The following is a 26,692-nucleotide window of genomic DNA, read 5'->3' on the forward strand; positions in this document are numbered from 1 at the left end:
AAGCTCTAGAAATGCTGAGAATGCTGTTGAGACTTTAAATGCACATTATTTTGAAGATTTACTAATATATAATATATAAAATCCAATGTCTGTCTGTCTGCTTTGCACGATAGAACTACTTAACGGATTTAAATCAGGTTTTTTTCTATAATTTGCTTGAACATTACGTTTGATTTTGCAACTTCTCTGATTTCGTTATGTATCATAATTTGCTTGCAGTACTGATTTAATTGTGCAAATCCGAGAATCACGCAGCGGGCCGAGGGGAGGGCCTTCCTCACTCACTTGCCAGCTTCGGGGTGTGTTCCTTAACTCCGCTCAGCTAGCTAACAAGAGAAAAATTGAATTCAACTTTGTTTGATATTTAACAAAGTGTTACTTGGGTCTTGAGTTTGAGTCCGGATATTCTCTTAAGTGTATGCCATATTGAAAAGACAGATTGCAATTCAGATTGTGGATCGTAATTTTTTGTTAAAAGGATTGTGATATGATTTTTTGAAAAGATCGCCCACCCCTAATTTGACTAATCAAGTTTTCAAATTTATGTAGGATTCATTAACCCTCTGACGAGCTACTTGGAAAGGCTCGTGAGAGACGTGTTAAGAGACCCCTGGTCTAGAGTCTCAAGGAATTCTACAAAGTCCACTTTTACTTAAAAATGTATAAATCACTGACATGTAGGTCCCTCCAATCAGTGTTGCGCCAACATCTGCAAGACAAATTGTTGTTCTGCATGCAACATTTCAAGAAAGCTAGTTTCTGATACAACATGTTTATGTACAGAACAAATAGCACAAATATCACAGATCAGCAAATGTAAACCTACCACCTCAACAGATGTGTCAGGATATGAGTCAAGCAGCATCCATAAAATTAAGTTTTAGTGAAGCTATATTAATAATTGACCTTTACAATAAATGGTCTCTTCAAGTATTTTTCACCACTGTAAAAGACTTGGCAGCACATGCGAAAAGGAGTAGTTATGATCGATGTTTGGAGACAGTCCCCAAGAAGCAATGCAAGATCGAGATTGCTCATGCAGCACACTGCACAATGAAAACAAAATGGACGTCACACCACTACCTGGAGTGTCTGCACCTGCTGGCCTGATGCGGATGCCACTTGCGCCTCTGTCTGCAACTGGACAGCGGTCACCCCACCCTGCTGCCGAAGACAAAGGACATTACCACAGTGCCTTTATCAAAGGTAATGTGTAATGATGGTACAGTGCGGGGAGGGGTTGAATGGGTGGGTGGGTTATACATAAAATGACACAAACCTTTTTCACCCTTAAGTCAAAAGCAGGAAACTAAGATATAATATTCTGTAAATTAGAGGTGTACAGCAACAAAACAATTTTAAGAAAGTGAATTACAAGAACGATATCACCCACAATAATACTATCATGTGCATTTATGAAGTAAAAGGTATGTGTTAAATGGTATGAAGCATCAAGCAAATGCCATAAAAGAAAAAACAGTAATAAAGTGAAAATATTAAAAACAGTTCCAAATTCTTTAATAAACACCACAATAAGTGATAAATAAGTACAACATTAACATTTTGAGATTATAACAGTAGTAGCACTTTCCAAGGTCAGAAGATGGACTGCCTTGCTCAATAGCAATGTCTGCTGTCCTCTGCACTGATGACATGTATATAGTGTAAAACATGTCATGCAAGTTCAACTATATGGCAGAAGTTTCATGGTTGGATATCCAATTCAACAAAGCAGCAAAGAGAATAGCACATGTGTTAATTAAGATAACTGGCAAATCTGAATTTGCCCTGTAAATAAATGTAGGGTTGGTTCCCTTGCTCTCAATTCTGATGAATTGGGGACACAAGATATAAAAAACAAATCAATGCAAATTATATCAACAGAAATACAAATTTTCATCCTACATAATATATGTATACATTCAACAATATTAGACATACAGCAGTTACTGTGGGAAAATCTTGAGTAAAAAAACATTTTTTTCGTTATATTTAATAGTCTAATGGTATTCTTTAAAACTGATGAAATGGATGTTTGAATGAGTGTGCCCTATGATACAAAAGCATTTATTTCACCTACACCTGGTATGAGCCTTGCATCACCATATTTACTGCCATTGGCTGGCCTATTTAATGGACAACACACAGAATCAGTTTCTACCTACACCTGCTAACTCAGAAAACCAAACAATGGCAAAAGAAAAGCAACAGGATATACTGAACAGCATATTTCCAATATGATGAGAATCTGTACACTTGTTAAAAAATAAAAGCAATTTTTTTTCTTTTTTACCCCCCAAACAAAAGAAGACCTTCACACCTTAGCAATATGCATACCTGTTGCTGTATTGGCCCAGACGCTGTCTGCACAACAATTTGTTCCCCGGTGTTGTTACTGGTTGCTGTGTACTGCTCCATTTCTAAAACACCAAGTTAAGCAGGTAGTCCAACAAAGTTTTCAGTTTTCTCCAAATAAATGAAATCCTTCCAAAAGATTAAAAGAATGTGTCAGAAAACAGGGGTCCTTCCCTACATAACAAAATTCTAACATATAAACACATATTATAGTGTATGACTGGTTGCTATTCCAGCATTTAACAAATGTTAGTGCAGACACATATAAGCTTAAGCAAGATGCAATCCCCTTTCTACACTGTGTTTGTGAATAAAATTGTACCAGCTCTTAGCAGATATTAACAGTGGTCTAGTTCCACTCAAAACTCAGCTGGTTTAAGGATCAAACATTTTTGCTTGTACACTTTAACTTTGAGAACTTCCCTAAAGACATGTAACAATTATCTGGAGGAAACTGAAAATACTTACAAAACTAGGATAATTAAACAGAAAGCATACAAAAATAAAAATCGTAAGATGTTTGCTTGTAAAGGAAAAAAGAAATAACCAATTTTAAAATAAAATGTCACCATTTTGTTCTTAACTGTATTCCAGGAAGGAAAAAAAAAACAAAAACAAATCATCAGTACTGAGCTATTTTTATTTGCAGCACTTCCGAATTCGTTTAAGTGAGCTAAATGAAGGTATCAACCCTACTAAACAAATGTTAGAGAGATAGAGAGAGAGAATGCTCTGACTGAACAGCCACTTATTGATATTGGCCAATTTTCACCAAAACAACAAAAACTTGATCAGTGATCGGTAAAAAGTCACAGCACAAAAAAATTTTATTTTCAGCCGCTACTTTTCTAAGCTGTACAGTAATTTTTTTGGTACCATTACAATGATTTAAAATATAGCCAAGACATCCCTAATGTTTCCAATAGTTAGTGCTGCTTGAAACAACCCGATTAATCATTCACATAGGACTGCAAAACTGCCATTTTCAACAACCATTACTGCAGTTCCTAATGGTAAACTCTCTTAGCTCATTCTTAGTAAATTATGTTTAAATGCTGATTGGGTCATTGAAACAACTCTGTAACTGTGTTAGCAGAAATGAAATCTAAAGTTCTATTCAATACAGCAAGTAAGTTGTCTTTTCTTGGGTTGCAAGGTACTAGCATTTCCAAAGTTACTCTGGTTAAAATTACAAAAATGAAGTATCTTTTTCAAGAAACGCATCAGTCAGTTGTTGTTATGAGAAATTAAGGTTATTCCATTCAACACATTGCCAAGAAATAGAAGATTTCATATGAAAGTGTCCACTGCTGTCTTGAGACAAGAAGCCACTGTACAAGAGGATAAGTAAATCAGAGTATGTACTGTGAAAAACAGACTCTTTACATGCATGTCCTCGGTTGACAGCTTCCTTTAACAGTACACATCAAATACCAGTGTAATCTGCAACACTGAAAAGAGGATTTCAAGATGCTGGCCTTGGAGGCAGAGTTTCAAAGAAAATGCTGTATCTGAAATTGGCAAATCTAAAGAAAAGGTTAATAGGGGAAAATGTTTGGATTCACACAGAAATCCACTGTCCTAAGTCTATGTTGCTTTAGCGTTTCTCATCACTTCATTGCTAGTGTGTCTATTTTTACATTATATATGTATACTGTATATGTAAGAATATCTTTCATGTGCCATTTTGCTTAAAACTTTACCATACCATAGTACAGTAGATTGTGTGCAGATTTTTTGTAACTTCACACAGCACAAAGTTAACAACAATACTATAGCTTGTTTTACAACACTGTTTAATATTCCAAAAACCATGTACTCTTATTTAGAGTGACTAAAAAATTTTGTGACATATGAGAATACAGTATGGGAAATAGGGTTTCCAGGCTAAAAGACAGTTATAGTGCTTAAGGAGGTCATGATCAAGGGTGGAAGTTTATGTAACAGTTCATCCTGTGGCATGCAATTAAAGAACAGATCAGCTCTGCAATGGTTTAGATCTAAGGTAATGAAAAGCAAAAAACAGATGAATGAAGAAAATAAAGTACTCGTGAACAAGGCTTTTTGAAATCAAAAGACTGAAAACATGTAATTACGAATAAACTAAGTTGCCTTGTATTGCCCAATATTGACAAGAGAGGTCAACTCCAATGTAATCATGTAACACTAAATATAAAAATATAACCTGTTGCACCAATGTGCTTTAAAACATCCAACAATATCCCCTTGCCTAAGAAATTACATTCAACCTACCTGAATGACTATCATCCCGTTGCAATAACATCTATAGCAATGAAATGTTTCGTTAGGCTAGTCAAGAATTACATATGTTCCTCTCTGCCAAAAGATCTGGATCCATTACAGTTCGCATATCGCTCAAGCAGATCCACAGAGGATGCCATCACCTTGATCCTTCACAATTACTAGCAGACCTGGCTAGTAACAGGTTGAATTATGTGCAAGTGAAATTTACATTTTCTTGCTTGGAAGACACTTTTATCCAAATCGAATTACAAAAGATATTTTTAGAGACTACAGCTCGGCATTCAACACAATAATCTGCTCTAAACACAGCAGTAAACTCTGGGACCCAAGTCTCATCACTTCATTGTGCCTCTGGATTTTTAACTTCCTGACCACCCCAGGTGGTTTAAGTGAGTGGCCACATTTCATTTCCTGTCACTCTCAACAAGAGTTCCACTGCCAGTTTTTGCTGATGACAATTAACAGGTTTACCTGGATGAAGTGCAGCATCTGTGTTACCAGTGTCAGGAAATAGTCTACTCCTGAATCTCAGAAAAACAAAGGAGTGGACTGTTGACTTTGGCAGAAATCAGCAGTGGCACTACCACGTCCTCAATATAAACAGCACTCAGGTAGGCAGGTACTTAGGTAGAGAACGAGAACAGTTTCAGATACCTAGCTGTCCACATCACAGATGATCTACCCCAGTCTAAACACACTGACACCTTAGTAAAGAAAGTACAATGTTTTTACGACCTCAGACACCTGAGCAGTTTCAGGCTACCCTCACAATTACTACAGAATGTCTATAAATCTACCTCTGAAAGTATTCTGACAGGAAGTATTACGGCCAGGTTTGGGAACAGCACACAGCAAGACCATAAAGCCCTGCAGAGCGTGGTACTGTCAGCTGAATGCATCGGTCTCTCAACTTTCCAGGACTTCTACACTAGCCGATGTCAGACCAGGGAAAAGAAATCTGTCCATAACACAATTCAGCTCAACAATGGCCTATTTTCTGTGCAGTGGTCAGGTAAATGCTATAGCTGCCTGGAAGAGCTTTTTCCCCATAGACCTTCCACATGGTGTATGGGATATAAGAAAAGGGTCCAAAAATACACAATGCCCTATTGTTGTCTCCCTGTTATTAAGCGGTTTATTTTAAATATTAATAATCCTATTGATGATTTCTGAAATTTATAATTATTCTTGACTCAAGAATTAGAGTGTTGCAGGTAGGTAACAACTTTATCGAATATATATATATCTATATCTCTCTCGCTCTAATATATATATATATATCTATATCTCTCTCTAATATATATATATATATATATCTATATCTCGCTCTAATATATAAATATATATATATATATATAAATATATATATATATATATATATATATATATATATATATATATATATATATATATATTTATATTTTATACACACACACACAAACACATGTGTGTGGTTTAACCAATGGTTTTTAAAGTTAATTTCCAAAAAGGCACATGGCCTAGACATTAAGGAACTATGGTGAATTTCTCTTACTTTTGAAGAGAAGTAAGCCAGTCTTTTGAATTTACTGTATTTTAAGGCCTTCACAGTTTAAAGCAAAATAAGAGTTTAAAAAGTATTACACTAAAGGTGCATGGTCAGACATACGACAACCCAGTCATAAATATACCTTGATGGAAAAAAGACATTTCTAATTTTCTGAAATGAGAAGCGTATTTATAGCTATTTTGCTCTCTGTCTAGCAATACAATCTGAGCCGTGAGGCATTGCAACTTGCAAAACATATGCAAGCCCACTGGGTGCACTATTGCCTACAATGAAGTCCAATGAAGCCCAATCAGGTCACCTTTAAAGCAACTTTAATTCAAAGCTAAACTCACAGCAAGACAAGGCCTAAAATAACATTTCTGTGCATTTAATGCCTTGAAGTCACCAAAACTAGGGAGAGATAAAATGGCATGTTGCAGGCATACATGCAGGTGGCTTGCAGTGCTGGCACATAGAACAGAACTAACACATCAGACTGGGATGTCTGAAAGTCTCAACAGACACTCCAGTGGTAGGACAGTGACAGACTGGCTCATTGTTGCTGGCTTTAGAGCAAGGTGACCTGTCAGAGACCCTCAGCTCATAACTCCTTGATGCTTCATTCCAACAGCAAGACCAGACTAAGCTACACACACCACTGCTGTGACTACAATGGCCCCGAAGGAAAAGTGTTTTACAGATACTGCCTTGATCTAACACTCTGTTACCTGACCTTTGGTAATGAGAATTAAAGCGAGCTAACAGATGACCAGTTGAACTTAGATCCCTGTGTCTTTCATACAATATCTCTATTAAAAACCTATCTGAAAAGAAAAAAAATTAGGGTTTGAAAAGTACTGATTTCCCATGGATCATAAAGCATTTGAATGGTGATCTCTGGAAAAAAAGTCAGTTTAAATGACTGATGTGGCAGAATGAGAGCACAAACAAGATCTCTCTAAATTCCCCAGACATGTATTGACTTCTTTTGCATCTCTTTATCGCTTGGCTGCCACTTAAGCCAAAAAAAAAACAACCTACAGCCATGCTGCCCCCAGGATCTTAATTTGACATCTGTGAGTTGCAAGTTTTGGAAATCTGGGATTGATCCATCCAAAATAAATAAATAAAAAGGCGCCCAGGACTAATTTTACCATACTTATTGGTGTCATAATAAAATGTATTATTAAAATGTAGTCAATAAGGAAAACGTTGGGGAACTTAATTCATTCTGGAGCAGGAGCTTGATCAGTATATGTCAGCGTGGAAATCTCTGGGTAGGTATCACTTAAAGTATTAAAAGAATAATGCTGAGTTAAAATATAATTTAAAAACAGCCCTGTCAAAACGTTACAAAAAGGATAAAATAAAGTGCTGAGATCATGTGCCACGTTATATGTAATTACTGTTTAATGTAATTTAATAAAACGAGATTTCTGATAAATCGTATTTAGGCATTAGTTTATGAACACTTGAAACAAGAAGTCCAGAATTGTAGACATTACTCCCACTAATAACTATTTTTAAAGGTTTTACGCAGTTCGCTGTATATCTTCAAGTACAGTTAACCAATGGCATCCGCCTCTAGTTGGCGCTACTGTGCATTCTAAGCAAGGCGTCCGTAACGCCATTACAATAAGTTCTTAAAACGGCCTAATCTAACAATTGCTTTCGCAAAGCTGGACAGCGAACGAGCGAATGAGAATGGCCTGCTATTTAGTCATTATCCAGAAAATGAAGGCTCGTATCGTCAACGGAGATCGTTTCTGTGACTTACGGTGTAAACGTGCGAACAGAACCTTCGAGAACATGACTGTGGAATATTCCGCTGACACAATACCAAAGAACCATACTAATCTGCTGCAGTGAACGGTGCATCAACGGTAACCGTTGGGAGATTCTAACTTGTTTTACCCTTATAAAATCGTTCAGTGATACAAAGTGCTAAAAAGAGCTTAGAAATTTAACTCGAAAGGCTTTTTTCCCCTCCACGTAACAAAGGCAACCGCTGGGCTCACATCACAGCCAAACAACTCCGCCCGAACTGGGGAGGATCGGAGGGGGTGGAGAACTAATTCGCACTACACCGCAATACAGCGGTAGTTTGTGCGTATATATATATATATATATATATATATATATATATATATATATATATATATATATATATATATATATACACACACACACAATTCAGTGAATAGTGGCAAAGATGGGTTTCAAAGTAATTCTATTGATTGCGTGAAATGGCCTCTCCAAATGCTAAGCTGCCGCGTGCCTGGAAATGGTTTTCCCCGGATACTGTTTCATTGCAGGGATCATGAAACATTTTTTTTCCATACCGCAGTTGAGATATACACAAATATGAGTAGTAAAGGCATCAAATGTTAATACAGATAAAAAAACAGTTGATTTACGATAGGGTTGTAGTGGCGTCCCGTTTTAGGATATCTCGACGCTGCTGAGGTAGGCGCCAATCTTGCTTTGTAGAGGTGGTCTCAGAATATATGATTCGCGTTCCGATTCGCTGAGACTTGCTCTGCATATTCGCATTTTCAAAGGCCTTGTGTCACTGTGTTAACGTGTACAAGTTTATATTCGCCTAATGCAACTGTTCAAAACGATAATGCAAATAAACAAAATATGTTGTATAAAAAGAGAAATTAATGACGGACAAGAATGAGTGATGCCGAGACAATGAGACAGAAAAGCGGGACTATCGGAGATACAGTATACCAAGTGCAATCGTTGCCAATTGCAATTGTAATCATACCAGTCTTCTGATTTGTCACCCCTGCACCTTTAATTTACAAGCTTTGACCTCTTTAAGTCTTTTGTAAAGCAAATGGTCAGCTACAAATTTTAGGAAAAGGAATTTATTCTGTGCCGATGCCTGATCAGGCGGTGGTGCCGTTTCTTACTCATGTTTACATCATTTTTTGAAATAGTAATACCCGTCCTGAGGCAACCTAGACAATAGGTAAATGTTCCAAGAGAATGTCGTGCATAAAATATAAATAACGCCACAGAACATTTAAAGATTGAATCAACATTTTCACATACTGTATACGGATTTGGTCAATTATGTGGACAAAAATGATAGATCACGAACAGTGAAATGGAAACGCAAGAAAAATGCATTCTGCAATATTTTAGATTTTAAAATATTGCCAATGACTTAACTGATTGAGCGTAAATTTAAATGGTGATGTGGGTGCAAAATGTGACGCCTTCCGATATGTTTTATTGGTGTTTCTTTTGTTTCTTATTGAAAGCGCGTGCTGCAAATTTTAGCGGCAACACTGACAAGTCAATACAGTACATAATAAATATATGCCTACATTTTAAAATTACCGTCATCCAATACAAATCGCCGTGAACGTAAAAGAAAACGAAACGCGTTTATGGGTTTTTACAGTTTATGGCTACATTACGAGCACTCCACGTCTACAAGACATCTACCGCTTTGTGTCCGATTACTTGTATAAATCGCACGCTGGGGAATCGCGCACAAAGGACCAGCTAAACTCACTGAAAGAATCATTTGTCTGGTTCTGGTTTTCAGCTTTTAAAACGACCCCAACGCGCTTCGCGTAGAATTGTTGAGTATGGTTAATTACGGTAACGCTAAAAACCAAACTCCTACCCGTAGGAATTATTCTATTGAAATGCACCCCCTCCCCCTCCACATTTACAATCCGAGGGCCACCAAGTATTCAGCTGCGCGCCACTACTTGCTGATCTGGCCAGCGTCCCATCTTAAGACAGCGGGCCCATTCGTCCTCCATTTCTTTGTTGCAAGTAAAATGTTACGAGCATCATGTCAAGTAATTCCTCCATTTTCACAGTCAATGCAAACATGCATGCGGCCATATAAAAGATGAATAAAGACAAACTGCCCGGTACGCCGCAGAAAAACAGCAGAGAGATTTGTGGACATAGCCCTATGCTTTTGATTGCGCCACGACTTGTTACTTTTAATTCCTGTTGTTTTGCGGCGGTTAGTTAATTTGGTTGGTCAGTGACACACCAATCCCCTGCTGTCGGCTCCCTTCCCCTTCAAGCCGCGCTTTCTCTCCCCCTCACCGTTTTTCCTCCGCCGCCGCCCGGTTCCCCTCTGATTGGCTCCAGTACCGCTCTCCAAAACCCAATCACCGAGCTCAACTGCGCCGAAGACAAAATGGCGCAGGGTCTCGAGCTGCAAGCAGCAACAAATAGGCACGAGAGCGTTCCTCCTCCTCCGCCCCCTCCGCATGATGATCGAACTAGTGCGCAGGCGCAATCCCGCCGCGTTTAGCTCGGAGAACGCCCAGGCGAGATCAGGAGCAGGGGAAAGGAGTCGAGGACCGTACTATCCACCGTGGCAGACTAGCTTAATCGATTTCACTCTAGACGTGCTTGACTTTATCAAAACATTACAACACGAGATTTTAATGTAGACAGAAGTGACGGTCTTGACGCAAAAGATTCAGTCGACTGCGGATTAAAAAAAAAGTGCCACAGGGTAAATGTTTTATCTACCTTTATCTCGCTCTAAAATGATGACGTATGTTATCTAAATGAATCCATTTTGTATCTTTGTCAAATTTGGGATCTTAATATGACTTGCTTTTAATTACACTTCTAGTTTCTATTCACCCCGTGGAGAGTTGTTTGTCTTGTAACGTAAGTATCTTGGAGATATACATTTTATAAAGTGTTTTTTCACTGACAAAATACTGTACATTCAGGAAAACTTTTTATAGATGCAAAAGAAACATTGCTTTAATATTTATCTTGTGTATTTTATAACTCAGTCTTTGAAAACTTAAGACTTGACATCGTTGTATATTACTGTGTCCATTGCTATGAAGAAGCCTCCGTTTTATACTTGAAATATACTGCTATACGGCAGGGGTGTCCGACCGCAGTTGCTGTAGGTTTTTGTTTCTGTCACATTCGTCATCAGTGACCAATTTCTGCAGTTAAATGACTTGTTTTCTCCTGTGCCTTGTTTTGTTAAGACGCAGCCATGTCAACTGCTACTTTTTGACTTGAATGAAAGCCAAACAAAAATTACACGTGAAGTAAACCAACAGATGACAAACTAAGTCGGGGCTCAAACTCCACCCTATTTCACTCCAAATTAATTAGAAGCCAATTTGTGTTGTTTGTTAAACCAGTTATTAATTGTTCTTGCTGCTTTCATTCTACCACACCAGAATGCTGCTCACGAATCGAGGTTGCTGATCACGAATATGATCATATTTTTGATATTTGATTCTTTACTGGTGCTCCTTTTAAGAACCAATCCGAGAAGGTTAAAAATGACACATTTGGAACTTTAAGTATGTGAAGTATGGTTTTAGAATATTTCAAGGTCAATGATTATGATTTGTTTTGGATGCTGTACCAGGGACCTAGCCCTCAATGGACTTCTGTCAGAGGGCGAAAAATGGCAAATTTCTATAACAATCGAGAATAGACTTTAAACATTTGAAGCACACATTTTAATATTTCAAGTATCTGACATCTATCCTTGTTTATTATGTACTCCAACTTCATGAAGTAAACCATTTCATTTCTTATAAACACCCCAATTTAGGGCAGCTTACGCTAATTTTGATTTTTCCTTTTCCTAAGAGCACCATCAAAATGTTTTGTAGACCAGATCAAAATTACTAAGACATTCACCATTCTTTATTTTTTAAACATTGTATGATGGACACAGGTTAGCTGGTGTCATGTGATGGTTTGTTTTGTATCTTATTGTTGTGGGGTCGAAGTCTAAAACAGCAAGTCAATTAAAATCAAAGCAAAACAAGTTAATTAACAGCAAAAACTGGGCACTAATTAAAGTGGTTGGAATGAAAACCTGCAGTCCTCCAGGACTGGAACTGGACACCCCTGCTATATGAGGTAGAAAGATTAATTTCTGATTAAACTTGTTTTGCAATATTTCTATTGAAGCTTTGTTACAACATCCAGTCAGAATTTGTTATTTTTGACCTCAATCTTAATTTTTATTACATCAATAATGATCACATGGTGATACCTAACTTACCTGAAATTAAAGCAGGCAAAACTAAGGTGATGTAATTTGCTCATTCACATCAATCGGAATAGTTTCACTGTATTATTATTTCCTTCCAGAAACTCCAAACCGCTTTGACCCCACTCAGTAGTTACAAATTACAAAAAGTAAAATTTTTAAAAATTAAATCTTGTGATTAGTATCCAGGTTATGTGTATACTATAACCAACGTTAAAGTCCGCTTTGCAATTTACAAAACTGTGTATGGTTTAGTTCCACTACTTTTATTTATTTTTTTTTCCTCTGGAGCTGACACTAAAAGAATAAAGGAATCGAATGTAGCAAGGTGACTAGGAGAAAGCATAATTATACCAGAGTAAGCATAATGACACATGTATGCTTTATCACCTTACAATTTTGTATTGCTGATCAAATTATGCTGATTATATTGGGGTTCAAGCTCTGATCACAAGTCACAGTCATATTGTAGACACAAAGATAAACAAAATGATCATGTGTGTTGGGTAAATTGGAGACTCAAACTTATCCGGATATAAATGAGTACAGGGATGTGGACCCGTTTCCTGCAAATATGAGATTGGATTCAAAGGTGGTTCATTTAGTAAATGAATGAATGGATGGTAGAGGCCTTAAACTCTTAGAGGGCTGAATATTTTTTCCAAAAAGCATAGTTTCTGAAAAGCAATGGGTTCACACAGAAATCAACATAAAACATCTGTTGCTGCACGCTGTCACTGCCAGTTTGCCAAGAATGTGCGGCCAGGCTGTCTTTGCGTGGCTGGGACAAAGTCGCAGTGCATTGCAATCTGGTTTCTACCTCTTAGCATTGTTAAGTGGCAGTCCTCCATGGCGAACATTGTCAGTACAACGATTAGCTGGGGACCAATCAGCTGAAGCTGGAACCTCACATTCGTTTTCAATCACTTGTATCAAAATCTGAGTCCGACAAATCATAGTCCAGTTCAGAGATAATAGGCAAAATGTCGTCCATGGAATATTTTGCTTTACGCATTCACTTAGATCTCTCACCAGATGTCAGTGCCATTTTTGCCATTGTTTGCGCCTTGCTACTCACGCGAGCTCAGGAAATCTCGGTCATACCAATGAATCTTACTTTCCTTCTAGCAATGAGAGTCCAACTAAAACATAACGGTTGGTTTTGTCACAGTTTACAGTCGATTACCATCGTCAACTCCTCCTTTTGACAAAAGTCGACATCAGCCCTGAAAGAGTTAAGCAGTGAAATGGTCTATTGTAAAATGCATGGAATACCCCATCAGGATTAACACCTGATATAAGACTTGTTTTAGAATACATTTGCTTGGGCTGTAGTCTGTATTGCATGAGTGTTTATCACATTTTGCATTTTTAGTTTAAGCATACTTCTCATTCCCATGCTTATCAACTTTAATTACTATCTTTTATTTGCAAATTCCGCAGCCTGTAATTTATGCCTATGGTAATACAGCCTCTAGAAATGGCATACGAGTCGATAACGTAGGGAAGAAATAGGTTTTAAGTGGACCAGACCCATAGTTATGCTTGCTCCATTGTAGAACATATATATTACTATTGCAATCTTAACACTTGGCCACTGAACTGTTTTATAATTGTAAACATATACACCTCAGGATGGGCTAACTTGGCTGACTTGTCATCTAGGAATAGAAGCAATGCTATATAACTTTCAAAGTGACAAAAATTTGGCCCTCCTCTTTGAAGCAGGAGCAAAAACAATTTTTTAGTTTTATTAATTTAGGAAACTACTCATAACTTCAACAGGATTTAGAGGAGCTTGTGAGCTGTCCTAACTTGCTAGGGGTTACCAAACGATTGCATTCAGGCAGAGTTTGGCACATAGATCAGGAAAGGCTGAATGTTTAGAAAATGCTGAACAACAGTGAACCCATAAAATAATACTGATTTGACAGACATGGAATAATATTTGTAACAAATCTTGTACATTATGTGATCACTCCATCGACAAGCAGTGCAAATGTTTAAAGACATTTACTAAGTATATACACATGTATGTATTTCATTTGATCCTCTGCAGTTGTTACTGCAAATTACTAAAATGGACAAGATGCTGGTGACAGTCCAGAGTATACTCTCCTGTCTCAGGATAATTCAGTTAATAGAAGTAAATCTTGTTATAGATTTTTAGTTAGAAAGTGTGCTTTGAAATTGACTCTGTGCTTATCTTCCCACTGACTCCTGGTTGTACATTGCTGCTTATGGTTTTGGTTAGAGACTAGAACTTATTTTTTGAAAAGTTAGTCAGTTAACATGCACTGCCTGCCATTTTTAGAGCACATTCTTCCTTTATGCATATTTATTGATGAATTAACAAAGTGACATATTATCCATGGATTGCATTCTTATTTACACAGTAGTATGTATACATTATTTTCACTTATCAACCTTATCCTGCAGATTGTTTTTGTTTTTCCCCAAGGCTTATGAAGATTCCATTTGGTGTTTAATCAAGATGGTAACCCACATTTGTAATTTTGTGACAACGCGAGGTATAAAATGGGAACCAATTCTGCGGTGTACACTTTTCTCTCATTCCATCATTTCCCATCTATCAAGTCGTGACATGGGAAGCCACAATCACCAGAAGGCTGGTTTCCAGCAAACATCAGAAGCAACAGAGGTTGATTTTGATCAAGAATACTTTGAAAAAAACGTGGAGACCTTAATAAGGTTAGGAAGCAGATTTTTTTTTTTATATAGAATTAAAAAAAAATGTAAGTTTGCTAAGCATTATAGATATCAGCTGTTGTATTATAAAATAATTTTAATTTAAAATATCTATAGATTACAATTTTCTTATATAAATAAGTTCCTAATCTTTATTTTATATAGGACATGCATGGAGGTTTATAAAGATATCAAAAAGCTAACCTAGATCTCTGATAATAGGAAGTAGTCATGTTATATTGCTTATCATGTACTGTATCTTTTTGTTTTGGATTATAGATTTTAAATATGAATACTTTACATCTATATTATTTTTTGAAAACCTCTTTTCTTTTATTGTTTTATTTAGCTATGGTTTTGTCAAGTAAATTTGCATGCTTTCTAAAGGAGTTATATAAACTTGCCTCTGGTGCCTTGCATTTTTTGCTGTCAGACCTTAGCTCAGGTTAAACTTTTGAAACTGGACAGCAGTACAAGTCTAACACTCTGTGCTACTTGCATTTCAGTAATAAACAACATATTAGAAAATGTAATATTGAGAAAAAAATCTGTTTGTGAAAATTAGCTAATGTGTGTCTTATAAGAAGTAAAATATCTTAACATTAGTCTCCCCTAAAGTACATGTCATCTTTAAGAAGATGAGAATGAATGTATATTGTAAAGATGTAAATAATAAAAAATATATATTGAGATTGCTTCAGGTTATAAATGTTTATAGCTCAAAGAAGAGGCACACATTATTCTTTCTCACAGAGGTACCAAGAGGCTTTCAGCCAATAGAGTTAATGCAAAAAGGATCTTGAACAGTGCTTGAGTTGTTTTTTAGACAATATGTGACCCAAAATAAATCATTTAAATGAAAAAAAGACATTTATGCATATTGTTTTTATGTTGTTGATTGGAAGAGAGAAGAAAAAACAACAAAAGGCAATCAAAGAAAAAAGAATGAGAAATTGGATTGATGGTCCTGGCCCACCAGAGAGGAAACTGACTTGGGAAGCAATGGAACAAATTAGGTAAACTATCAATGGATTAATGCAATGAGATGAAAATTTGGACGGGGAACTTATTGCACTCTGTATATATAGTATATTATAATTGGTGGTAGACTATTTTAGAAATGTTAGCTTAAAACAGTAAAAAAATGTACATTACATATCTTCACATAAAATTCTATAAATGTTGCTAATGAAAAAAATATAATGCTGTGTTCTATTTGAAGTGAAGTGGAAAGTCATTATTTCAGAGTTCTTAGTTGGAATTTTTAACTGGAATGCCCCCTTCAGTTGGATTTCCAACTTTGAAACTCGGGGCTGGTCTGTCAAGACCGAGTGTATCCAACTTCAGGTTAAGAGATCAATCCAAAATAACAATTTGTACCTCAAACTTGAAAGAAATCTGTAGTATTATACTTCTATTTGTGCTTCATTAACTCAGTCATGCACACACTGCTGTCCAACTTCTAACTGTGGACATGGTGCTATGGTGTCTGGATGCACAAAATACTGTTTAATATATTGTAATCAACTGCTATTTATTCTGGTGGAGAAAGCACAACGGAGGTTTTCCTGGATGTGTCTATATTGGTTTTCCGAATTTTTTAATGGAACACGTTCAACTTGGGTGTAATGTAATTCCCATATCCAACATCCGATTTCTGAGGTAAATGGAACACAGCATCTGAGATAGTGAATAATAAATCAATCTGTGATCTCTGGCATTTTTAGTTGTTTTAAAATGACTGCACTACATCATGCTGAACCAGTTACTCTACCATTTGGTACAGTAAACATTTTTTTATTCTCTTTATGTCCTTCATTAAGTCAAATACAAGATTTCATTGTAAAATGTAATGAACAGGGCCACATTTTGTCAAACGTATGATTATTTGTGTTGTACAAGTAGTAAATTATGATTTATAAAGTTATTTCTTCTCTATATATACATTCTATATTGTACAATTCACTACAGACTGTATTGTAATTGACTTTGCATATAGTTTTTTTTTAACAATTTCACACAATAAAGTAGGTCACAGACCTCTAATGGCCAATGACAGACAGATAATGAGACTTAAGAAAGTAGGGCACTGACCAATTATGAGACTTTATGGTTATACAGAAAAATGGTTGAGTGAGTAAACATTATTTTTGCATGTGGGTTTTGTGCAGCAAATTAAGAGTGATTTCTCCTTGTTCCTTTATGCTAGTTTATTGTAATTTAAAACACCAATTGAATGCCACATTTTTTGTAGGTAGATTTCAAGATTTGCAACAATGTAATAATGTAGTACTCTATCCAGTCCGAAAATCCCAAAAGGTGATGGAGAGAGATGGGTCTTGAGTCATGTAACCCCAGTATTCCTTGTTCAGTCCATCTCCTGTGTGAAGCAGCTAGAGGCATCTTCAGTTGATGCCAATATCATATCGGGTTCCTTTTAGATTTTCAGTGCTCCTCAATTAAGGAGAGTGAGCTCCCATAATCCTTTGAATGAATGAATGATATTTTAGCAAAGGGTCAGTTTGCAGCCATGTGTGTAGCAGCTGTGATAAGGATCAACACCTCCAAGTCTGAGTTCATGGTTGTCAGCCCTCTCCAGGGTGGGGATGAGGTTCTATCTCAAGCAGAGGATTTTAAGTATCTTAGGATCTTGTTCACAAGTAGGGGAAGAAGGGAACAAGATATTGACAAGTAGGTTGGAGTAGTGTCTGCAATCATGCATACATTGTGCCAGTCAGTCATGATGGACAATCTACATTCCTACCCTGGGCAATGGTCACAAGCTTTGGGTAGTGACCAAAAAAACAAGGAAATGAGTATCTTTCACCAAGTGCCTGGGCTCAGCCTTGGAGACAGGGTGAGAAGTGCAGACTTTTGGGAGGAACTCAAAGAAGAGCAGCTGTTCCTCCGCATCGTAAACCACCATACTTAATGGAGGCCTCATATGTTGAGTCGGGAGGACAAACTTGGAATGTACTGTAGAGATTATATCTCGACTGGCCTGGGAACTCCTCGATATCCCTCCCTTGGGGGAATTGGAGGGGGGGAAAGGGCTGTCTGGGCATGTTTGTTTAAACTGCTGTCCATGTGACCCGGACCATTATAAGCAGTAGAAAATGGATGGATAGATTTTATACCAGCATTCTTATTCTTTTGATGATTTCTAACCATTGGTGAGGATAATGGATATTTAGGTTGACTGATAAATTCCCCAAATGAAAGACAGCTCCTGCTTCGCTTTTAGTGTCTAATACTGTTGCCGATTCAGTAATCTCTAATCCAGGGTTCTCCAACTCTAGTCCTGGATTGCTATACTGTGGCTGTCCGTTTTCATCCTAACCCTCTTCTTAATTAGTTATCAGTTGTTGCTGCTAATTTAACATCTTTTCCCTTCATTTTAATTAAAGGTTTCTTTTAAGGTTCGTTCTTCTGAATTGTAAAGTTTTTTTTGCTTAAACAATGCCTAGACAGAAATAAAATGTTAAGTGAGCCAACGGGTGACCAGCTAAGATGGGGCCTCAAACTCCAACCAGTTTTAACCCAACTGGTATCTTCTTTAGAAGACGATTCTTGTTCTTAATTAAACCCGTTATTTAATTCCATGGCTTGTTGATGCTCTCATTCTTCCACAACACATTTTCCGAAATTGTTCATATTTTTTTTCCAAGAACACAATCAAAATAATTTGTGGACCAAGCAGATCAACTTTACTAAGAACTTCATCTTTATTTATTTACAGAGGTTTTATAATGGACACAGGTGGCTTGTCATGTTTTGTATGTCATTGTTTGGCTGCTAATTAAGGAAAAAGGGGAAGTCTGAGTTGTAAATAGCAAGTCGATTAAAATTAAGGCAAAAGAGTTAATGAGCAGCAAAAACTGCTCACTAATTAAAAAAAGAGAATGAAAACCTGCTGCCACAGTAGCACTATAGGACTGGAGTTGGATATCCCTGCTCTAATCTAATCTTAACTTCATGATCTTCTCTTCTCGCATTTAATTATGACTAGCAAAATACCCGCGTTTCGCAACAGAGAAGTAGTGTGTTAAAGAAGTAATGAAAAATGAAAGGAAACATTTTGAAAATAACGTAACATGATTGTCAATGTAATTGTTTGGTCACTGTTATGAGTGTTGCTGTCATATATATATATATATATATATATATATATATATATATATATATATATATATATATATATATATATATATATATATATATATACACACACACACATTATATATACAGTATATATATCTATATATACATATATATCTAATCTCTCTCTCTCTATATATATATATATCTCTATATATATATATATATATATCTATATATATCTATATATATATATATATATATCTATATATATATATATATATATATATATATATATATATATATATATATATATATATATATATATATATATATATATATATATATATATATATATACTAACAAAATACCCGTGCTTCATGGAGAAGTAGTGTGTTAAAGAAGCAATGAAAAGAAAAGGAAACATTTTGAAAATAACGTAACATGATTGTCAATGTAATTGTTTTGTCACTGTTGTGAGTGATGAGTGTTGCTGTCATATATATATATATATATATATATATATATATATATATATATATATATATATATATATATATACATATATATACATACATATATATATACATACATACATACATACGCACACATATATATATACTGTACATACACACACACATATATAAACATATATATACATATACATACATATCTACATATATACACACACAGCTATTTCGTATCAGTGCAATACGCTGCTTGTTAAAACGGATAACTCCCGCTCTTACATGCAAGTCTGCGTGGATATTATGAACTATTGTATTTGTTCAAGTTCTATTTAAATTTTAAATAGAAGGAATTTTTATTTAGTTGACAGAAATATCTTTGGTAGGAATGGTAAAAACAGACAGGAATATTATTCGTGAATAAATCAACTCAAACCTTAAATAACTTAAAAGAACAAACATTCAAATTTCTTTACTCTTATGTAAATTTATATAAAAATAAACTTAGATTTTAAATATCCCAAAAGATTTTGCTCTCCATAAAAATATATCCTTTCAAAATTATACAAATTCAAATATGAACATGCTGCATAACAAAACCTGGAAATATAAATAAAATGTGTTCCTTTCAGCAATAACAAATCAAATCATTCAGTTGTCTTTGCTCATATGTCATTTTAGAGCTGGACGCCTGGCATCTATTTTTGGCAACAGGTTCGTTTATGTTTGGTGTGAGGTTCTGTGTTGTGGAGATTCTCAGGATGGATTGCAGGTGCTCATCAGTGAGGCGACTCCTGTGTGCTGTTTTGTTATTCTTTATCACTGAGAAGAGCTTCTCACACAGATATGTGCTACCAAACATGCACAAGGTTCGAGCCGCATGTAGACGGACTTTTTTTGTTCTTCAAAGTCACCAAAGCGCCGTGCAAACTCAGTGCGCTCGGTTTATCAGCAAAGTGCGATTTGGGAACACCGTAGTGACGACTTGGTTTAACATTACTTGGCAACAGGGAAAGTTGCACTGGTGCATTTGTGTCTCCCATAAAAGCAACTTCACTTGAAATCACTTTGTGATTGTGCACGGGTAAAACGTCCGCTGAAGTGTCAGATTCTTATTTAATTCTTCTGCTTTCTGTATCTTCTGCATTGCATTCAGGTCTTTCAGCCTCACTGATGAGCACCTGCAATCCATCCTGAGAATCTCCACAACACAGAACTCCCTGATGTTTTGTCTCATAGTGCCGTCTTAGATTAAATTCTGTAATTACAGCCACATTAGCTCCACAAATGAGACACACGGGTTCAGTAAACATATACTCAGCCTCCCATCGGTTTTAAAGGCTCTATTTTCAGAATCAACTTTTCTCTTCAGCATCGTGTGAGCTAGCTTCGCAATAACTTGCAGCATCATAAGCTAGACTTGATTAACGCGGTAAGTGTTCGCCAAGGCAGCTGAAGCGCTGCATTATGGGATCTGTAGTTTATTGTGTTACCAGCGCTTCATATACCCGGCTTTAATAACAATAATACAGTATATAAAATGATCTCGCGGGCGGATATAATTACGCCGGGCGGATGTATGCCCTTGAGTTTGACACATATGGACTAAATAGAACTTGAAAAGATATATTTTTCAAATGTGATCGCAATTCAGATAGAGTTGACGCACTACAGCCTGCATGCCTCAATAAGTCATCCTCCCTGCCTTACTTTTTACCGTTCATCTAATGAATACACTGAGTATGGCTTTACCAAAACAATCATTGATGGCGAATAAAGTATCCATTATTCGAGTATGTAGATCGGGATATATATATATATATATATATATACCAGCGTATGCAGCGAGAAGTAGTGTGTTAAAAAGCTAGAAAAGAAAAGGGAACATTTTAAAAATAACGTAACATGACTGTCAATATACAGTATTTGTTTTGTGAGTGTTACTGAGTGTTGCTGTCATCAAGGATTTGATTATCATTATTTCTTTCAATCAGGTTCGTATTTGTAGGATGTGTTGTGTTCAAGTTACATTCCGTGTTTGTCAATCGTTGTAAAGATGACAGGTTTCATTCATCGATTCGTTTCTTACTGCATCAATAAACAGCTCGTCTTCTTCTTTATCTGAGACCTGACACACTGCATGCACGGGTTTTTTACACTGTCTTCCTTTAGCGGGACATTGACTTTTTCCACGTGTGCTTTGTTTCCGCAGTAGTTGGATTTATGAATATGCTTGTATGTATCAGACGCTTCATATTTTTGCTGCCTTTTCAATTGTGTAATTCGGTTTTGTTCAGCTCTTTGGAACTGTTGCTTTTATCTGTGCACTGCGTCAGTTCACGTGAGCCACTCGGTGTACATGCATCGAAGGTTCCCAGCTGTGCTGGTGCCATCTCGTGCTATGTCCATGGCTGTATTTAATGTTACCTTAGTCCTGGCACTTAAAACTTTCTCTCGCAGTTTCGCTGAGTTTGTGTCAAACACCACCCTGACCATCTCATCTTCCTCTCCATAAGCACAGTCCTTCACCCGTGAATATTTACCCGTGGCAGTTTGCTATTGGATTGCCGCTGACGGACGGCCTTATATGGGCAGGCACTAAATTACAAACGCCAGCGCAGCCTGTCTATGAACTTAATTTAAAGTGTAGGTTTACATCGTGCTTTGTTTCCAAAGTAGCAGAACTCATGAATATGGTTGTATATGTCACTCGCCGCTTCTTATTGTTTCGCTGCCTTCTCAATTATATAATGCATGTTTTCTTAAGCGCTTTGTTGAGGTCTTCCTGGTTTTCTATGTACTGCGTGATTACGTGGGAGGCGTGATGATGTCACACGAAACTCCGCCCCCACGGCGTTGAAGCTCATCTCCATTACAGTAAATGGAGAAAAACTGCTTCCAGTTATGACCATTACGCGTAGAATTTCGATATAAAACCTGCCCAACTTTTGTAAGGAAGCTGTAAGGAATGAGCCTGCCAAATTTCAGCCTTCCACCCACATGGGAAGTTGGAGAATTAGTGATGAGTGAGTGAGTGAGTGAGGGCTTTGCCTTTTATTAGTATAGATATATGTAGCAAAATACCCGCGCTTCGCAGCAGTGAAGTACTGCCTTAAAAGTTTTATTAAGAAGAAAATTAAACCTTTTTAAACTGAGGGAAAATATACCAATAATTATTTGTTAAGGATCTCTTTGTCAAGCTGTGCGCTGAGCTTACTCTTGAGCATGCAACGTACAGTTGGCCATGTGAACAGTGATCTTGTTTCAAATCTCACAGCTTGGATTGCTACTGTCATAATCGGTTTGAGTTTCATGGTTTGTTTCAATTACGACAGTATTTGTAGGACTTGTGTTGAAGTGACATTCGGCATCTGTCAAGCGTTGTAAGTATACAACCAGTTTCATCGATAACTTCACATCCAGCTTTTGAGAGTTTAAACATTCATAAACATCAAAGTGTCCACTACTGAAATCGTCACCTGTGAATCTAAGATGTTTAAGAGGCATTGGCAGTTGTCCAAAGGTGTAAAATATTTGGCCATTTCGGTACACTTGAAAGCGACAACCGAAACAATTCAGCGGTAGCCATCAACTCACATGCAGAACCATAGGTGAAGGGCTTAAGCATTTCACTCTTATAGTGCTCCTGTGTAATATAATTATCTCCTGTACCGTCATCAGTCCACACCTTGAACCTGTCCCAGTCATTCAATAGATAAGACACAATGTTCCTCTGGATATCAAGAGTGAGCCTGATATGGCCGTGCAATATGTAACACAGAGAATGGAAAAGGCAGGTGCCATCTCCGGGCATGAAAACTACTCGGTAAGTGATAGTTCTTTGTTCGATGATGATCACCTCGATAGACATGTTAATGCGGGTATGGTTGGAATGATGAAGGAAATGGGTACCTGAACAATGTAAAGTAAGTCTAAAATACCTACACAATAACTATAATCGTAATAAATGAACAATAAAACAGCGGAGAAGCCGTGGATTAAATAAAAAGGCTGTAGTTATCAGCAGGGAGACATGAATCCCGTGGCGAATCAAGGAAGGGAATGAAGAGACTGGAGCGACGGACGGCCTTATATAGGCACGTTGGGATGGGGGACCCAGCGCCGCCTCACACGGTGACTGAGCTGCAGGCTATGGACGTGTATATGTATGTAAGTAGGATTCAGTTAGCGTTGGGAACCCGCGTACCATATTTCTTGAAGATGGGCCCATAAGTAACAAAGACTGTTGAAAAGTTCAATATGGCGACCGACAGTGGCATTATACCACCGAAATAAGTACCAAATTTCAGCCTTCTACCTACACGGGAATTTGGAGAATTAGTGACGTTGGAAAGTTCAATATGGCAGCCGACAGTGGCGTCATACCACCGAAATAAGTACATACATCGGTTTTGGTTACCGCAGGGAAGCCACCTACCAAATTTCGTGAAGATGGGGCCAGCCTTCTACCTACACAGGAAGTTGGAGAATTAGTGAGTCAGTCAGTCAGTGAGGGCTTTGCCTTTTATTTGTATAGATTAAGAGATTCTTAAAGTCCTTCACTTGAGGCTTCTGCCGCCCACTTTCTATAGAGAGCAAGTCATTTCATTCTGTAGAATTTTAAGATACTTTATCTTGACTGTTTCACATAGCTGTAAACCACTCTAGTGTATGCTGGAGTCAGAATTACATGATGCTAAATGGATGACTTTACCATCAAAATGGAGGTGTAACTCTTGGGTACTATAACTCAACTAAATTGCAAGCACTAGCTGTGCCTGAAAATAGAAAACGTGTTGGAGCACTATACCTAGTTTAAAAAACCTAAGATTAATGCAAAGGATGTGGAAACCCATATTCTTCTTTCACTTGCCTACAAGAGGCCTCAGCTTAGGTTGTCATAATACTCAACAAAATTGACTGGCAAACCTCTACATTTATTAATGTTGGTACATGGACATGAAGTCAGTTTGCTGTTCATCTGCCAGGAAATATCTGCAGTGCTATAAATATAAGGTTGTACTACTGGCCCTTTTCATATCTAATGTGTTATTTACAGTGAGACTGAGGAGGATGATCCCTTAGTAACTGAAAATAGATCAGTGATTGTGTTTTTGAAAAAGTGGACCACCACCCCTCTCCTAATTAATATTCCCTGTCTCTAGGTGTTACCTCCTTCCTCTAAAACATGCAGAATCTTTTGTCATGAAATATTTCAGAATCTGGGCAAATGTCTCATGTTGGGTGGTATGAAACATTTTTAGGTCGATCACTTGTTTCCTTATAAGTTCAGTGTTTTCCAAGTCAAAGACATTTTTTCACATTCATTGTATATATTAACTTGCAACATAAAGTTGTATTCTAAAGTGAAGTATATTTTGTAAATTTAAAAAAATTACTAGCCTGCTCTTAAGTTTTATAATGGTGTTAATGGTATCCAGGGACCCAATATGAAAAATATGCCTTTAAAATGTAAAGTGGCAAAGGTTTCATTTTAACAAAACATGCCTTCTGCTTTTCTGAGGCATGCTTGTAATACAGATTCTTGGTATTGCTTTATTGAGGTAAAGAGGAGATTTCCTTGCTTTTGTGCTCACAGCAGGTGTCATGGGCGGAGCTATGACTGTCCCACCCCACCACATTCGCCAAGCTACATACATCTTTTTATCATACTTTTGCTTCTGCAGTTCTGCTTCATTAGCAGTTATGTTCTGCCATAGCTTGTAATAACAGATACATGATCAAATCATATTTTTCCTTAAACTGCACCTACATTTCGTTAGTTACATTCTGTGTTGTTATATTTACATATCTAATGCAGCTAGATTTATGCCGAGTGCCAGAACTGTGAAAAACGGCCATAAGAGTTTCACTGTACTTTTGTTTGTCAGGCTGTTGTCACGATCCAACTCCCGTGCTGTACCAAAGCAGTCAATAGTGTCGAATGACCATTTCTATCCCTGCTCCTTTCGGCAAGAGGATATACACCCCAAATCAGCTCTTCTGTTCTCGCTTATTTTACCAAGGGGGTGCTCTACGAATCACACTCACTTTACCAAATGGGATACCCTCCATTACCCCAATCTACGAATCTCACTTGAGTCAAAGGTGGACAACTCTATCCCCATTCTTCAATTGCTGTCAGTGAACTTGAAAAGGTAAAACTGGGTCCCAAGGCCATTGTGGTTGAAAAACACTGGTTAGGTTGTTTACAGAACAGAGATAACAATTCACTTAATCAACATTCAGTGTCAGTAAAGATGCTTGGTAATGACTTTCTGAGGTGAATCTACACTCCTGAAGGGTTGCCAAGAAGGAAGACAATCAACAAAGTGAAGTACACAGCCAGACTCATTTTAAAATGGATGAATCTGACAACAGTGCTTTGCTTTTTGTTTTATTTCCCACTTAAAATGACAAGGATACAATATTTTGCAATAATGGTATGATCTCAAGACACAGAGCAATACTTGGTAACATTTTACCTTGAAAGTTTGTGAACCGTTTAGAATTTTCTGTATTTCTGCATAAATATGAACTAAAACATCATCAGATTTTCACTCAAATCCTAAAAGTTGATAAAGAGAAACCAGTTAAACAAATGAGACAAAAATATTATACTTGGTCATTTATTTATTGAGGAAAATGATCGAATATTACATATTTGTGAGTGGCAAAAGTATGTGAACCTCTAGGATTAGCAGTTAGTTTGAAGGTGAAATTCGAGTCGGGTGTTTTCAATCAATGGGATGACAATCATGTGTGAGTGGGCACCCTGTGTTATTTAAAGAACAGGGATCTATCAAAGTCTGCTCTTCACAACACATGTTTGTGGAAGTGTATCATGGCACGAACAAAGAAGATTTCATAGGACCTCAGAAAAAGAGTTGTTGATGCTCATAAGGCTGGAAAAGGTTACAAAACCATCTCTAAAGAGTTTGGACTCCACCAATCTACAGTCAGACAGACTGTGTACAAATGGAGGAAATTCAAGACCATTGTTACCCTCCACAGAAGTAGTCGACCAACAAAGATCACTCCAAGACCAAGGCGTGTAATAGTCGGCGAGGTCACAAAGGACCCCAGGGTAACTTCTAAGCAACTGAAGGCCTCTCTCACATTGGCTAATGTTCATGTTCATGAGTCCACCATCAGGAGAACACTGAACAACAATGGTGTGCATGGCAGGGTTGCAATTAGAAAGCCACTGCTCTCCAAAAAAAAATTGCTGCTCATCTG

General features: G+C 37.0%; 2 protein-coding genes across 11 annotated transcripts in view; one reads left to right on the top strand and one right to left on the bottom strand.

Moving 5' to 3' along the window:
* Positions 1-10,336, bottom strand: part of nfyal (nuclear transcription factor Y, alpha, like) — a 35,498-nt gene extending 25,162 nt beyond the window's left edge. The window contains exons 1-3 of one of the 5 annotated variants that reach the window (XM_039748548.1): positions 10,235-10,336; positions 2,338-2,484; positions 1,081-1,161 (exon numbers count right to left, since the gene is read on the bottom strand). In XM_039748548.1, coding sequence (XP_039604482.1) covers positions 1,081-1,161; positions 2,338-2,418 — 162 coding nt within the window. In that variant the 5' untranslated portion in view covers positions 2,419-2,484; positions 10,235-10,336. Of the gene's footprint in view, positions 1-1,080; positions 1,165-2,337; positions 2,485-8,565; positions 10,158-10,234 lie in introns of those variants that run through there. The other 4 variants (XM_039748547.1, XM_039748545.1, XM_039748546.1 and 1 more) reach the window with 4 other exon arrangements.
* Positions 10,337-10,394: 58 nt separating this feature from the next.
* Positions 10,395-26,692, top strand: part of ngrn (neugrin, neurite outgrowth associated) — a 29,277-nt gene continuing 12,979 nt past the window's right edge. Inside the window, exons 1-4 of one of the 6 annotated variants that reach the window (XM_039748556.1) lie at positions 10,395-10,652; positions 10,776-10,813; positions 14,619-14,891; positions 15,794-15,904. In XM_039748556.1, coding sequence (XP_039604490.1) covers positions 14,674-14,891; positions 15,794-15,904 — 329 coding nt within the window. In that variant the 5' untranslated portion in view covers positions 10,395-10,652; positions 10,776-10,813; positions 14,619-14,673. The other 5 variants (XM_039748555.1, XM_039748554.1, XM_039748551.1 and 2 more) reach the window with 5 other exon arrangements.

Source organism: Polypterus senegalus, chromosome 3 (genome assembly GCF_016835505.1).
Source record: "Polypterus senegalus isolate Bchr_013 chromosome 3, ASM1683550v1, whole genome shotgun sequence".
NCBI lineage: Eukaryota > Metazoa > Chordata > Cladistia > Polypteriformes > Polypteridae > Polypterus > Polypterus senegalus.